The following is a 16,786-nucleotide window of genomic DNA, read 5'->3' on the forward strand; positions in this document are numbered from 1 at the left end:
TCTCTCTCTCTCTCTCTCTCTCTCTCTCTCTCTCTCTCTCTCTCTCTCTCTCTCTCTCTCTGTATATATATATATATATATATATATATATATATATATATATATATATATATATATATATATATATATATACATAGAGATTGGGCATAAAACAAAAAATAAAAACATTAAATATAAATATAAATATACTATACTAAAATATGTAAATGTAATATTGTGATATATAATCTTAAATAATATATGTAAGATTATATATCTACACTTTACACCTCATCTCTCTCTCTCTCTCTCTCTCTCTCTCTCTCTCTCTCTCTCTCTCTCTCTCTCTCTAAATATATATATATATATATATATATATATATATATATATATATATACATTGATGGGAGAGGCATGTGGTGCACCTGTCTGTCTGTGTGTGTGTGTGTGTTGACCAGAACTCGTTCTAGACGAACTGCAGACAATATTGGTTGTTATTGAAGCCCTGCTTCAGAGGCTGTGCTGGCTGCCCTCCCACTCACAGATGGATATTGGATGTGGCTTCTGGGCTGAGCAGACTTCCAGCGCCGATGTGATGGACACTTAATTACTTGGCTGACACAAGTTATCCACCACCTGCACCCAACACGCGCCAGGCCCTCACCTCAACCCCCCCTCTCTCTCCAGGAGTCATCCTCTTCTCCCATGTTTTTCCTACCACTCCATCCGGCTGTTGTCCTTTTCTTTCTTTGGCTCACTTGTTATTCTTTCTCTCCTTCATAGCCACTACATTCAGGAAGTATTTGTTCTAGTTTGCCTTGTGTGACACTGCCCCTGGGTACTGTAGTCCTCTGCTGGATGCTAGGTCACCTGTAATGATTCATATGATCGTACTAATTAGGCCTTCTCTCCGGTGACATGGCCGCACGACTCATTCCAAGCCAATAAGCCGGGTGAGCACAAAGACGGTCTGCCAACCTTATTCTACCAGTTAAGAGCTCTCAAAAATTGACATATTGAAGCCTACCTGTTAAAACCAGTATGGAAAATATTTTCTACCAATTTAGAAGCTCTAAAAGACCACCTATTAAATCAGTTCAGAGCCCTTCAAAAAACATTGAATTTACAAGTTTCAAAACCATTGTATTATAATAGTTTAGTGGTCTCAACAACGAATTATTCAATAGTTTAAAGGTCTAATAAACAACTAATTCTACTGTGGAGAGACAAAAATACCAAACTTTTCTCCCAGTTTAGAAAGCTCTAAAACAGCAACCTTTTCTACCGGTTTAAGAAAGCTCTTAAACCCAACCTATTCCACAGATTAGAGCTTTATAGCTTTACAATTTATTCTACCAGTTTAGATAGCTCTAAAAAACAATTTATTTTGTCTTTTTATTCTACGATTCTAGCAAAAAATGCAGCAAAGCTGCATTTGTGCTGCGTCTGATTTGCTCAATTGAAATTATATTATTGTAGTTATTGTTTGTGTTGCGCAACAAATATGAGGAAAAATTTGCGCCCTGCATGCCTGGATTAATATGAACGTATTCTATCATAACAAGTTTAGAGAGCAAATCCATCCCAGCTCCTGGTTCATTTATCCTGCTAGTACAAAGATGCATTGGGCATATGGCTGTTAGCTAAACAATTAAAACAAGGAGACAACATGGATTAGGGTGCGAACAGCAACAGTGTGTATAGACAACACAAGATGATCGTCAATCTTCTCACAACCTTCTCAACAGCCATCTCCTCTGCTCACCCTATGTGTTGCTGATTAAAAGGAAATGGCAATAAAACAATTCTGTGTGACAAGTTAGGCGGCAAGGGCCTATTTTTCCAAGCCTACTGTATTTCTGTAATTCAATTCCCCTTTAATAGAGCGCCAGGCCCTGTCCCCCTCAGGTGGCTATGAATAAGTTTACGTGTAGGCAGAGCGGCTCTGAAATTACAATTATTACCGCAGAAGATGTATCTCAACAGTGCAATTACTTGGCTCTCAGGGGATTAACAAGACTCCGTTTTATTATCAGACTCCTGGAGGGCCTCGGTAACGACCAACACCGAGAATTATGTCTGCCTCATAGTGTAGTACACATCTTCCTCCCTTCTATCTCTCTCCTTTCATCCCTTCCTCTCTATCTTTATCATTCTCTCTCTCTCTTACACTCCACTCTATTCCCCTCTCCCTCTCTTTCTCTTCTTCCTTTCTCTCTATTCCTCTTGATTTCTTTAACTTCTTGTTTCTTTCTTTTCTCTCCCTCTCTCTCTCTCTCTCTCTCTGTCTCTCTCTATCTCTCTCTCCCTCTGTCTCTCTGTCTCTCTCTCTCTCTCTCTCTCTCTCTCTCTCTCTCTCTCTCTCTCTGTCTCTGTCTCTCTCTCTCTCTCTCTCTCTCTCTCTTAACTGCTCTCCCTCTCACAAAATATGTGCCATCCTCTATTGCTCTCTCTGCCATTCTCCCACCTTCTCCATATCCTTGTCTCACTATCCATCTCTCCCTCTATTTACATCTGTGTCTCTCCTGCAGTCCCCCCCCCCCCTCTCTCTCTCTCTCTCTCTCTCTCTCTCTCTCTCTCTCTCTCTCTCTCTCTCTCTCTCTCTCTCTCTCTCTCTCTCTCTCTCTCTCTCTCTCTCACACTTACCTCCCACACTTTCATAAGAGAATAACAATTCTATTAGTCTTTTGCAGCACCTCACACAGTTTGTGTGTGGTGCTTTGCCTGCCGATACTAATGTGCTACTGTGTACGTGTGTATGTGTGCGTGTGTGTGTTTGTGTGTGTGTCAGTGTGTGCCTGCGTGTGTGGGCTTGTCCACAGAAGGCAACACAGCATCCATTTTAAGAATGGCTCTTTTCCATGTAATGCCCATGGATGACGCACTTCACCACGGAAACAAAATGAAAGTGTTCTGAGCTCTGAACAATGGGCTGTAGCAGACATGGGATTTCAGAAAGGCAGTCAGTGTTATTAAGTGATTCATATAATTAAAGAAACACATTGGTAATTACAGTCAATGCTGATTGGTCTTTTTAGGGCATCAATACAATTATAATTCTGAAATAAATATAATGTATATATAATAATTATCACATCAAATATATTTCTAAAAAAATCATTTAATTTCAAGTTTCAATATACGGTAATAAAAAAATATTTATAATACAAATATTGTCTGGTTTTGATTGTGTTACCTCACCTTGATACATGTTCAACCATTAATATGCATGGCTTCATTGTTGCTTCAGTATTCAAGGTGATTTGGCATGTTATGTTTAATTGCAGTCTGGCCCTAATTGCTACAGAGGTAAAGCACATTCTAGACGCTACTGAGTTTCAACAGCAGAAGAAGCCTACACAGAGAGCCAGAGCAGGCATGACCTTGTTGAATACTAAATTAATATACTTAAATCAATTATTTATTTACATCCTTTATGTACACAGCCTGTGGGGTGTTGATTAATAAAAACCATGTAGCGGCCTCTGTGTTTTGTTTAGCGTATGTAAATTAGTTGTTCAGTTAGAAAAACAAAATTCTGTTTAGACGTTATTGAACACCTATCTTGCTTTTATATTTGTTAGCGAATGTTAGAGCAACTAAAGTGGGCGAGGACGTAGCTTCAGTAATAACTGCGAGTCTCGTGTATGAGGCCGCACACAGCACATCTCAACTACCACAGTGATGTTTTTGCAGGTAATAGATTAAATCTTCATCCTATGAATGATTGAATTCATTGTTGTCGTTTTTTTTAGAGAACCCCTTCTGTTCTTGGAACAGGGCTGTGTGATGTGCTTAACATGCTGTTAACAGCTGTTTTACAGAAAAATTCTCTCGTTTTAATTATCCTTCCAAGTTGAAAGTGGAAGAATGACAGCATAGCACATGACATCGCAGCAGGCCCAGGTTAACCAAAGCTTCCTGAATGGCAGAGAACAGGTTGAAGACCCAGGGTGCACCCCAGGGTGGCTGGGTGGGGGATGAGGTGAAGTGATCCAGTCAACAAGACCTGGTCTGGGTTTACAGCCCTGCCCTGTTCCGCCACCCTGTACTGTGTGTTCTGGAAGACAGCGGGAGAACGCATTACACACCATTAGATTTGTCTCATGTAGCTGCTACACCGTGCGGTAAACATGACCATTATAGGTTGCAGTCGCAAGCTGTGCAGTTTCAAACCAGGCACTCACATTGCGTTGGAATGACATTCCTCATGTGTGTTGATGTCTATGTATTGGAGCGTAGGTGTTTCACTGGTGACCCTCACCTTGTGGCAGTCTTACCTGTTTCCATGTCTAACATGCCCTGAGATGTGTAGATGGGCAGTGGAGTCGGTTTGGGGACAGGACCTTCCTGTGTTCGTCTCTCTCACACCTCAATGCGTCTTAGTCTAACGATCGGGACACTAACTGAAATGAATTGAAGCGCGTGGCACGAAAGGGCAGAAGTCCGGGACTGACTTCTGGGACGACAATGAGAAGGCACGGCTCAGTGATCGAGGGATCGGTTGTGGGGGAGCAGGAGAGTAAGCACTGTCACAAGCAGGCATCAAGTTGTCATGGGAACTCAGTGGCTTCATTGGGCCGCAGCACATTCTGCTGCCGTTGGTGGCTTGGCATCGCCGGCGTAGCGCTGCGTTATCGTCCCTGCAGCCACAGCGCTGCTGACGGCGCTCGTGATGTAATTACGTCTGTGCACCTCCCCGAGTCTCTGGCTCCAGCCTCCGTCTGATCCTGCAGCAGCTCGTGCCAAGTGTCGTTTTAACATGTTTGGTCAGGGTTTACACGTTCACACAGTCACAGTTAAGGAGGGCTTTATGACTGGTTTATTGTGGTTAGGAAGAAAGACATGTTGTACATATTGTATAGCCCTCTTATTTTGTCACTTTTTTTGGTCCCTTTTATCAAAGCCAATTCAGTGGATGTATGGGTTTTAATGATTCAAAATGTTGATGCTCGTCATTAAGGGGCAGACTGTGGACATGGGGGTTTAAAGACAGAACCTCTGGGCTGTGAATCCATCACCATAACCTCTTACATGGCCACATCTAAGATATAATGCATTGAAGGGATTAAGTGTGGATGAAAAGCCGTATGTGAGTGGTTTTATTTCTGTTAGGTGTTTTGAGCGTGTTACCATCTACACTAGGTCACCTTTTAATAAAATCCAAAAAGCTCTTAATGGATGAAAGGCTAGATGGAAGGACAGATGGATTGATTGATTGGTTGATTTATTAACAGATAGTTGGATGGATGGGTTTTAATGATTCAAAAGGTTGATTATTGATAATTGATGAAGGTTGAGTTTGTGGATCGTATCCAACTCCTTGACGCTACTGGGGCTGTCAAAACAACAGTTTTAAAAGATCTCTGATGCTCCACGGGCACTCCTCCCTTTGTAAACTTAGTTTTCTCTTTTGTTTTGAGTAGGGACGGCTTGCCTTTATATATATATATATATATATATATATATATATATATATATATATGTTCATTATAGCTTTTTTCCTCTTGTTCTTTCCGTACATCGCACAAGGCGAAGGCTTTAGGGTAATTCATATTGGAACTTATTGATTCTTAAACCAGCCTAATTCATTATTTATCTGACTTTCTCTGAAGTTCTTCAACTTTGATACAATATTCTTCTTATCAGAAAGCGCAGCCCAAGAGTAATGCAATGGGGGGTTTTAGATAAATGCAGAATCCACGCTGCGTTCCGGCCGATGGTAGAGGTAATCTTCTTATCTGCTGCTCTCTCTCTATCATGATTTTATCTGTGGCACCCCAATTAATACATGATTTGTGTTGTTAACGTTAAGCCATCAAATATGTCATGAATTGCATTGCAGACAATCAAAGCAAGGCTTGTGACATCCATGTTAATGTCATACAATCTCGAGCAAGATGTGTGACGTTAGGGATGGTATTTGTGACATAAACTAGACTGGCTTATTGATTAAAACACCTTGGGTTTTATAAGAGGACAATGCTTTAAAGTCTTATTTAAAGGTAGACGTTGTCATTTGAAGTCTATCAAAACGTCAGTATTATTATCTCTGCAGGAGCTGTTCGCCACCAAGCCCATCTGAAAGCCATTTTCAGTACATTGACATTTACTCTACAAAATGTCAGGTTATGAAAGTTGTTTACAATTTAATTTGCACATGTGCATGCAGGAACTCGTTGACAAACTGATTTCAACATATTTATTTCACCAAAAGGGAATTGCAGTTGTGTGAAGTTCAGTTTTTTGAAGTTTGGGTTTTATATCATTCATTGCATGCCCCTCTCTTAAGTCCTTATATTCCATTACATGATATACTGTACTGTATTGTGCTATACTACACCGTCATATCACTAAACTAAAACTACACTTGAGGACAATATACTATACTATATTATACAAATCAATACTGCTTGGTGGTAAGAAATAGGGCTCTAGAAGGCGTGGTGTCGATCATGATGGGGGTTTGATGTCTGGAGTATTCTGAAAACATTGCAGAAACACTGCAGACATATCTCTTGTATCTCTGTTATGGAGTGGCTCTTCAGTGCTTCATCGTTCGCATTCAAGTCCTCCTGCTCTCCTCTGCTCCACCAGCCAGCCTCGTGCCTCATTTGATATGACCGCTGGGACTGTGGAAGTAGACGTGTGGGAGAGCTGTGGTCTGCTCCTAAAGGCAGGCCCCTGGGAGGAGATCCATTACGTGGGTCCAGGACCCCCCGGGGAGCCGGCTGCTCTCTTCTGCTCACCACAGAACAATCACCTCCACCAATTACTCCGCTTCTTCTCCCCATCACCTCACCTCTTCTCCCAGGCCAGTAACCCTCCATCTCTGCAATCTCCTTCATTTCTTCCTCCATCACCTCCTTCACCATCTTCTTCATCTCCTACAGCACTCCATCTCCTTGTTCATTTTTTACTCTTCCTCAATGTATTCCTCCATCTCCTCCCTAATCACGTCCTCTTCCATCTCCATATTATCCTCCATTATAGAGCTGAACTGTACTTTCAGTGGATGGGAGCTGTTGTCATAGTGTAGTCAGATATCTACTACTGGCTTTCCTCAGTTATGCTGCTGTTGAATAAGGAGGAGGAGGAGGTGGAGTTAGAGGAGGAACATGGTTAGAGGAGGAGGTGGCAGGAGTTTAGGGAGCAGGGAGTAGCTGTGGGTGTGAGTGGCAGATGGAGCCCTGGCGTGGCTGGAAGCTGTCATGCTGGACCAACACAAAGCTCATTAATCCCCAAATAACAACATCTGGACGCGCCAGCAGCATACTAACTATATGCACGTCATAGACCTAAATCTCCCTCCCTCTTCTGCTCTCTCTATCTTTCTCCCCCACGCTCTTGCTCCCTCTCCCCCGCTATCTTTCGCCCCCTCTCTCTCCCTCCCCACCTCCCTCTCACTCTTTCTCTGCCAGGCCCTGGGTTATTGGCGTAGACTTGCCCCATTAGTGCCTCGCTCCCATTTTGCTATTAATTAGCCAGCCGTTATCTCATTAGAGATTAGCCCGCAGACTCAAACTCCCTCACAGTTACAAACCGGGAGGCGGTTTACAGTGGTTACCCCACCTTGGTGGTCTCGTACCAGACGCTGAGTAGGGGGGTGTTGGTGGAGGGGTAGCGAAGATGCTTCCGTGTCATAGAAACTATGAATGAAGCATCTGTGATGTCACACATTGGGTCACCCACGAGCGTTCTAAAGATGTCGATTTGCCCGCTAGGGAGTGTTGCCATGATTTCAACGAGCAAAGGAAATAATAAATTTTTCCGTATTTAGTATACAAAATCTCCACCAGTCTTTGCTTCATTAAAATGCAGCCCTTAATTAATGAACCGTAATCAACTTTTTTACTGAAACCTTTAAACCAGGACGTAGCATAAACCATTCTATGAAGATGAACTAGCCACTGAAATCCTAAGCCGAGGCAAACAATTATTGGCTTCTTTTTAAGAGAATTTAATCACATTTCTTCCCATTGAATTTGAAATTTTACTTTACTTTATCATTCTGCCTCCACCGACATCGAAACACCTAAAGGCTGCTAGAGAAACAACATGCTAGTCTCTACCATGTTCCACCTAGAGGCCCCGAGGCACTACATGCTAGTCTTTATCGTGGAACACCTATGTGCTTCAAGAGAAGCTACCTGATAGCCGCTTCCACGTGAAACTCAGATGGTAAAGGCTGCTGCTTGGTCGATCTCGTGGAAGCTGGCAGCATGGCTACAGAGCTGTGGGTGCAGACATCATGTGACAAACTTCTACATCTCCTCACTCCCCTTGCTACCTGCCGTTCCGATATTTCATATATTATGTATAGTAATATTATTAAATTAATTCTGAATATTAAGAGCACTCTGTAGACAATCCTAAAACTGGCTGTGTGTGTGTGTGTGTGTGTGTGTGTGTGTGTGTGTGTGTGTGTGTGTGTGTGTGTGTGTGTGTGTGTGTGTGTGTGTGTGTGTGTGTGTGTGTGTGTGTGTGCGAGCGTGCGTGCGTGCGTGCGTGCGAGCGTGCGTGCGTGTGTGCATGGGGATGTGTGTGTGGGTTTCTTTGTGAATAGTTACAGTTATTCTATAGGTCAGGAGAAGAAGATCAACATGAGCACTGTGACAACAACAATAAATCGTTTCTAATTGTCATAAGTTACCCTTTTACGTGGAGAAGGGATATATTGGAATACGAATAGATATGTTGATTCAGCTGTAAGATATTGTGTCCTCCTGTGTTTAATAATAAAAAAATGAATCCTTTTAAATGTCACCTTTTTTTGATGGCGTTATGATGGCTCATCATGAGCACAATTCACCAAAATGTCAATAGACGGAAACTTGCTCAAAATATAAAAAAACTGATGAATTATATTGTTTATTAAGCCCAGGTAAAGATTTCAAATTAAGTGTGGCTAGGTAATTATTTCATAATTATATATTGTTACATTGTTACATATTATATTCTTTCAGTCATCTTGAATCGTAGCCTTGTGCCCTTCAGCAGACTCACCCAAACTCTAACTGCAGCCATCCCTTGTTAGCCATGAATTGAATAATGAGCCCGTGTGAGAGTGGGCGAATGATTCATTTTAAAGTGGTTTGAGTGGCCACATCGTTTCAGAAAAGTGGTTCAGAAATTAAACACATTTTTTGAATTTCCTCTCTGCCAGTTGAAAATGTATTATTTGTTTGTGTGAGTGTTTAGATTGTTGGATTGCTGGAAAAATTATGGGTGACGGATGGATGATGACGGATGGATGAAATATGGATGAATTGATAGATTGATGAATGTTGAGTCAACCTCATTACAAAATGGCATCTGTTATAACGTGTTGTATTCAGCATATGCATCATGTGTTCTCACAGGTCCAACATTTTCAAAGTAAAAAAAAGTTTGTCTGTGTCTCTGTCTGTGTCCATGATCGCCAAAGTTCTGTTACAAATTATTCTCATCTTATGCTGTATATTAAGTTATTTATATGAGATGTATTCTGGAAAAGCAGAGCACATTTTAATCACCACTACTAAAATAAAAACAAGGGATCCAACACAGAAGACCTTTTGATCTTTTCTTGACCCTTGGGATATTCAACTCCACTGCAAACCGTTAACAGTCATAGCTATGCTCCCAAGAGGTTGTTCGGATCATATAATCCTGCTAGCCGACTCCTTTAACCCTTAGCTCTATCACCTATTACTATGGCCCTAGTGAACCTCAAACGGCCATCGCACCAACACACTTTTCAACAAAAAGAGCAGCTTGTTCCCTAGGGGGAAATTGCAATTGATTGCCAATTGCACATCGTGCACCTGTCTTCATTCAAACTAAGCAGTGCTACTTGAACGGATTCTCATTACTATGCAAAGATTCACCCAACAGATTTATACGTCAAGGAGCTATGCTAGTGCGCACTAGGCAAGTATGCCTTTGCCGCCATATGGCTCTGCAGGGGTCTGCGCTCTGTGTTTAGAGGAGGACTACTACAGTCTGAGGGGGTTGTTCTTTGTGATGAGGACAGCTTTAAAATGAGCGGCCTCCACCTGCTCCTCTGAAGACGCGGTCAGCTGACTGCCAGCATTCAGAGAATGAGACGAAAGCGATGCCAAATACTCTTTTGAATCGAGAAACTAAATTTGAGAAGTCATAGGTTAATCCCACCCTCTGCCATCTACAATCTTCTCTGATTGATAATTGTTGGACTTGAATGATGTTTGGTCGGAGGAAAACCCTGGTCTACAGTGTGCTGAAACATTTCACTAGAACAGGAGCGGTCTGGAGCAGAGAACCTGACGGTCAGGAGAACATCAGTCTGGCTGGCCATAAATTGCTTCTCACCAGGTCTCGATGAACTGACGTCATAGTTAATCCTGGTCCCAGTGAACCCGGGTTATTTTTCCAAGAGATAACAACGGTGATGTCACCAATACAAACATGTCATTGACACTTTCTCTACCACAGGGAAGGGTCCCACAGCTGCCTTTGGTTTCGCTATTGATGCCATTTCGCTATGGTTGCATTAAGGCTGCGAGGACAAGTAGTTGCTGTTTGGGTGTCGTGTTTTCACCCTATCCCACTAATTATCTCATCAAAGTCTTCCCTTGAGACGTGTTTGAACACTGTGCCTGGCCCACTTCATTGTTTTCCTATGGAGAAAGCACCGCTCCAATTTAAGGGAGGAAATCCACCTGACCTCGCGGCAGTTTGCAGCAGAAGGGTCTTGCGTCGATGATTTGCAGTACAGTCCTAAAAGCCTTGAGTGTTCTGAGTCGCAGGTTTATTCTTTGTTTGTATGAAACTTGCCGCGTTTGAGATGACAGCGCCGGACTAGCGACTCACACGTGTCAAACTGGGTCTCTAGTTACTGCACATCAGACGAGTTTATGCCTAATTACTTTTTTGATAAAATAAGGATTTGTATAGTTGACCAGCTACTATAACTCATGTATTGTTCATTTAACAGTACGTACTGTACTGAAAACTCTACGATTGTAGTATTGTATAATTGTTTTTGGCCATATCTGAAAAGTCTTTCTAGAAAGGTTATTGGAACTCTGAGACTCTGAGGTGGTTGGTGTGTTGTTTTGTATCGTACCCAACTTCAGGTAGATCTAGCAGAGGAGAACCAGAGAGAGAAAGAGGTGCGCAGAGAGTGAGGCCCTGATTGAAATTGTTTTCTGCTGCCCAGCGAGCCCCGTGATTGGACTGATCTCCATGCAAATGAGCAGTCCCAGTCTTCCAGCGGGATGGAAATAGAAAAGCCTGATTAATAAGTGAGCTGATCAGCATTGTTTAAAAAAAGAAAACTGATGCAGTCACAAATACCGACATTTGATTGGTGTAATGGTGCTGTAATCAACACATGGCTGCGCAACGCCTGGCCAGCGCTGGCATCAGAATCTTGCCACTGATTGAGTCTTTGTGTGTTGCTCGCAGCTCAAGGTGGCTTTGTTGATGTCACCTTCCTGAAGGCCAAAACAACAACTTTAAAACATTCGCATGGTAAACACAATCATATAGCTCCATATGACAATGCCTTGACCCAATGTACATTGGAAATACAATCTGAAGAAAAGGCTTTCGGAAATGTATTCATAAAAATGCTTTTTATTTTTTACACCAAAGGCCATATGAGGTTTGAATGAAAAGAGCCACATACCAGAGGTTTTCCAGATCAACTCAACAAATGTTCAGCGAACACACTGCCACAGCACCCCCTCCTCCTCTCCTCCATCCCCTCCATGTCCGTCATCTCCCGTCCCTAACGACACACCGCCTCCCCTCCCCTATCTCATTTAGGGAATTAATCTTGCTGTCACCCCGGCGATGCACGCCATTATGCGCTACGCTAGCTCGCCGGCCACCCAGAGTTCTACCCTGGTTCCTGTCTCAGGCCCTCTAGCAGGAGGTTATTAGAAAGTTGAAATAGTTAGTTAGTAGATATTAAGTCAAGAGTTCATTAGTAGTGAGTTAGCTGGAAGAGCGTTAGAATAGAGTTAGTTCGTCGAAAGTTAGCATGGAGTTAGCTACTATAAGTTCTAAACATGTTTTTTCAAGCTTTCCCATATGAATACAATCACATACATGTCACACTCCGTCTTTATACATAGGCTACCTTAATAATAGGAAATGTTGCAGATTCTATATAGAGTGCAATAGGAATATATTCTGATGCACACATTCAACTACAATGTGACAACATGATATTAGTGGTGCTGAAGCTGGATGGATAAGATCCTGTGGCGTTGGGAGATTGGACCCAACGCACCGCTGAGATCTAGGTCGACTAAATGAGCCACGACATGAGGCTGATTATCTGGAGAGGTAGCAGTCCAAGAAAATAGATTAACTACCCTGCTCTGCAATGTGATGGTGGCTGGGGACGGCTAGGTGCTAGTGGTTATGCAGTAGCCCAAGGCTAATCTCAGGAGAACACCTACAGCCAGACAGCACTCACATCATCACAACCACAACCTTTAAATTAACCTCAACTAAAAAGGTACTATGTTGGTACAAAAGATATGCTATTACACATATGAAAAGGGTTTAAAACTTAAAGTGAGCTATTCATTCATCCGGAATTTCTCATCCTGTAATAATTACCATCTCATCTAGTCCTCAATGTATATTTGGATGTGAAAATATATTTGACAAGGATTATCTATTTAAAAATTACCTTCATTCATCATCATGAAATGGGTCTGTTTAAATTAAAGGCATAATTTCGGACACAAGACAGCTTATACTTAGCGTAGCGTTTTATCGTCCCTTTATACTTACCCTTAAAACAGTTATGGTTGTATATAGTATATTTTAATAACAATAACTAATTTGTTTAAGTAATTCATATTGCTTTAGGAATAATTTAGCAAACACTACGCACTGTAATTTCAGATATACAAAATAGAAAGCATTTATTTTGGAATGTTGTGGATAAAAATATGGAATATAGAATTTGAGTTTAATATAGATTTAAGTAATGAAAATACAAAGAGATCGGAATCGTACTGTATTTGAAAGAAAGGTATTAGCTAGCCTCCTGCCTGACTGAATTAAATATTCTGTAACAAATTGCGAGTTCAGATAAATGTCATCAAGGATGTATAGGTTCAGGCATCGGGCTCTAGGTCTGCCCTCACGTAAGACTGCAGACCTTGGGGTTCAAACAACCTTGGCTGCGAGTTGAACTCCCTAACAATCCTTTTGGTCCCATTGTTCTTCTGTGGATTTATAGTGTTTATCTCAGTTTGTGTGTGTGTTTGGTCGGTTCTCTCTAGTCTCTGATGTTTTGTTTCCTCTCCTCTCTCCTCAGACGGTCCGCTGGGTCCTCGCGGGTTGGTGGAGGCCACCGAGATGTGCACCCAGGAATGTCTGGTCCTTGGACACTCGGACAACTGCTGGATGCCCCCAACCCTAGGGACCTACCAGCAGCCCAAGTCTCCGGTCTCTGGTTTCGGCTCCTCGCAGCGGGAGTGGGGGCCCAAGGACGCGCTCCTCAACGGACACACGCTGACCCGGTCTTGGAAGCACGAGGGTGGTCGCTCGGACCACTTTGGAGAGCGCAAGATATTTGGGAGTGGAGAGGGACACTTCACCACCGCCAGCAACATGGCGGACATCCCTCTGGCTAGCCTGAAGTCCTACCAGCCAAGCTCATGCCCAGAGAGTCCCAAGGAACAGCAGCTATAAGAGGAACTAACTGAACGATCTGTCTCCGTCCCTCTGGGACCACGGCACACAGGGGAAGACTCAAACACAGGCTCCTTGTTTCAACTTTTCTCCTTTTTCTTCTTTGTTCTTTTGTTTCATTGAGTTTCTTTGAGACTTAAGTTGATGCTTCTGCGATCGCTCCCTCTCTTCTGTAGACCACTAGATTTAGCGCCTCTGCTCTGCACCCTTACAGCTTAACTTTAATACGACACCGGTTGGAGTTCACTTTTTTTATAATCAAATGTGAAAGGAATTCTTTGACTTTACCTTTTTCTGTCCACCTCCTGTGATTTTGGACGAAATCCTGGGGACGACCAATGCGCAGGAATGGACAGAATGGAAAAAAAATGAATAAAAAAAGAAAAAAGAAAAAGCGTTCCTAAAAACGTTGCTGGGTGACCAATATATCCTGATATTTGTGGTGTGGTTGTTATTGAGTTATTTGGGACTATGTTAATCAACACAATCAACGTAACTGGGAGAAAACACTGTTAGTGGACTCTTGTTTACTCTGTCTATGTCTGTGTGTTTGTAAATAGGACCTATTAACCAATCATGTACCCGTTATAATCCGACCAGTTGGACAGTGATCCTCATTATGGCTTTGTGTTACATTAATTTCACAACTCAGCTGGACCAAGATATTTAAAATGCGGCCAAACGTTTGTTGACTTCATCATTGCCCTAGAGTTATTTTAAAAAACAATTTCCCCCAAAACTGTATTCCACTTTCCATTTCTTTGCTTTTTTGAAGTGCTGCGCCACCGTTGTTTTCAATATATATATATATGTATTCTGTAAGAAGGATGTCAGTACTCAATATTCTACATTATACAATTTAAATGGTGAAAAGTAAAGTTCCTCTAAAAAACGATTTTAAAAAGTGTTGAGTAAAATTCAATAGCAATATATTTGTAAATGGCTAAATGTTTTATCTAATGTTGATCTTAATACTGTATACATTTTATCGAAAGTGATTTTCAGCAGAGCTCAAATTCTCAGTAGTACTTGCAATTTAGTTACATATATGAATATAATTTCCATACAGAATATTTTTCCATACGTAGAGAAAACAAAACGACGACAGACCTAATTCAATGTGCCTTCGTGACGTTTTTTACGTAAATTTAAATGAGGACATCCTTTCTAAAAGACAAACAGGTCATGAATGTTGGACAAATTTAAACACATCATGCAGATTTGAAAAGACTAAATTAGCTCTGTGAAATCAAATGAAACGAACAGGCATGTGTCATCGGGCATAAATTATTCTATCATTCATAACTTTTCCTCCCCCCCTCCCCCACAGCATGGAAGGCTAATTTACACAAGGGAATAGCATGCGACAAGTTATAGCTCTTAAAATGAAGTGGATTATTTTGTGTCATATTTCATTTTGTCTATACCAGATTTGTGTATTAAGAAGGCATCGTTTGTAAAGCACCTTCATGTTACCGTCACAAAACAACCTTCTGTTAGGGGTGGAGTGTTGAGTTTGCTTACTGCAGTATGTTTGTCGTGGGGGTGTGTGACATCACAGATATTGAAACAGTTAATCCTTGTTATTATTCTACAGGTATACGGCTACTGCAATAAATGTTTTCATTATGCACACACTTTATCCTTCATCATTTAGCTGGTCTCCAATTGCAATATCTACACTGTGTGGAAGAAATGGGGCCATTCCCAGAATTCAGGACAAGGTATCAATCCAATTAAATAAAATATTAATATTATATTGTACAATTATAATAAAAATAAAAATGACAATAACATTTAACATAATCTAGAAGTATACCTAAATGATAGACAATGGGTATTTTTACAATGGATATATGGATACCTTTTTATGTCCCTGGTGACTCATCAACTGTGGGCCCAGTCCTAGAACCGTTGTCCAGGGAACCAAGCCCTGACACCAAATAAATAACCGTTTTATAATTTTTTACTCAGAAATGTCCCACATCCCCTACATGTCGGGGGAGACCACACTGGCCGCGACCCCAAGGTTGAGAAGCCTTGTTGTATATGGAGCAGTTTATAACTAATAGAAGTAATTGGTATGAAGGCACACCTGCAACTGTGGCGGTTGGTAAATAATGGTGTTCAGGTTCAGTTGATTCTTAAGTAGCCTGTACACCAAAAAGGCTACTTCCTGCAAAGAAATGTGGGCACACGCACTTCTGCCGTTCACATCGTCCCCTCCAAAGTGTGTGAGTGAGTGTGTGTGTGTGTGTGTGTGTGTGTGTGTGTGTGTGTGTGTGTGTGTGTGTGTGTGTGTGTGTGTGTGTGTGTGTGTGTGTGTGTGTGTGTGTGTGTGTGTGTGTGTGTCTTGGATGTGTCTAACTTGCCTGTATAGAAGCAAACCGGGAGCGACCCCCTCCTCTGTAATGACGGGCCGGAACCCTGACTAACCAGTGAAGTAATTATATTTTCTTTTATTCCTCTCAGTTTCTCTTCCTCTCTTGATCTGTTTATCAGCCGCACCCCAGCGGACCTGCTGCTTAACTTCCCAGTTCCAAGACTCGCCATCGACTGGCCGAGACGCTGCCGCGCTAATTGCCTTGGAAGTGTGAGGGGAACCAAATTAGTGTCGCACCACAACCAAGAGAGAGGAGAAAAAAATCCCAATCGCATTTTCTTTCATATGGCTTTGAGAATATTTCTGAGCGTGCACACAGTGGAACAGGCCGACTGTTCAGTTGGGAATCAGTCAGCTCCCTCTCCCTTCCCCCCCCCCCCCCCTCTCTCTCTCTCTCTCTCTCTCTCTCTCTCTCTCTCTCTCTCTCTCTCTCTCTCTCTCTCTCTCTCTCTCTCTCTCTCTCTCTCTCTCTCTCTCTCTCTCTCTCTCTCTCTCTCTCTCTTTCTCTCTCTCTACCAGACAGAAATAGTGGTATTTACATATTTCAAAGGCCATATTTAAAGATAATAAGAGCTGCCATTGATCCAAGTCTTGTTTTCCAACTGCAGTGAATTAATTTAATCTCATCAAATGAATGTATGTTTTCATGGAACCCTGAGGGTCCGGTCCTCCTGCACATCTCCCCATGTTTGTTTATATCCCATCCCGCAGAATAAACTAACTTCAGAAGTTGTGGAAACC

The 16,786-nt window shown here is 41.9% G+C and overlaps 1 protein-coding gene across 2 annotated transcripts in view; it reads left to right on the top strand.

Moving 5' to 3' along the window:
* pcdh9 (protocadherin 9) overlaps positions 1 to 15,293 on the top strand; it is a 166,640-nt gene extending 151,347 nt beyond the window's left edge. For both annotated transcript variants that reach the window (XM_030377706.1, XM_030377707.1), the window contains exon 5: positions 13,286 to 15,293. In XM_030377706.1, the coding sequence (XP_030233566.1) occupies positions 13,286 to 13,662 (377 nt within the window). In that variant the 3' untranslated portion in view covers positions 13,663 to 15,293. The remainder of the gene's footprint in view (positions 1 to 13,285) is intronic.
* Positions 15,294 to 16,786: the final 1,493 nt, after the last annotated feature.

This window comes from Gadus morhua, chromosome 14 (assembly GCF_902167405.1).
Source record: "Gadus morhua chromosome 14, gadMor3.0, whole genome shotgun sequence".
Taxonomy (NCBI): Eukaryota; Metazoa; Chordata; class Actinopteri; order Gadiformes; family Gadidae; genus Gadus; species Gadus morhua.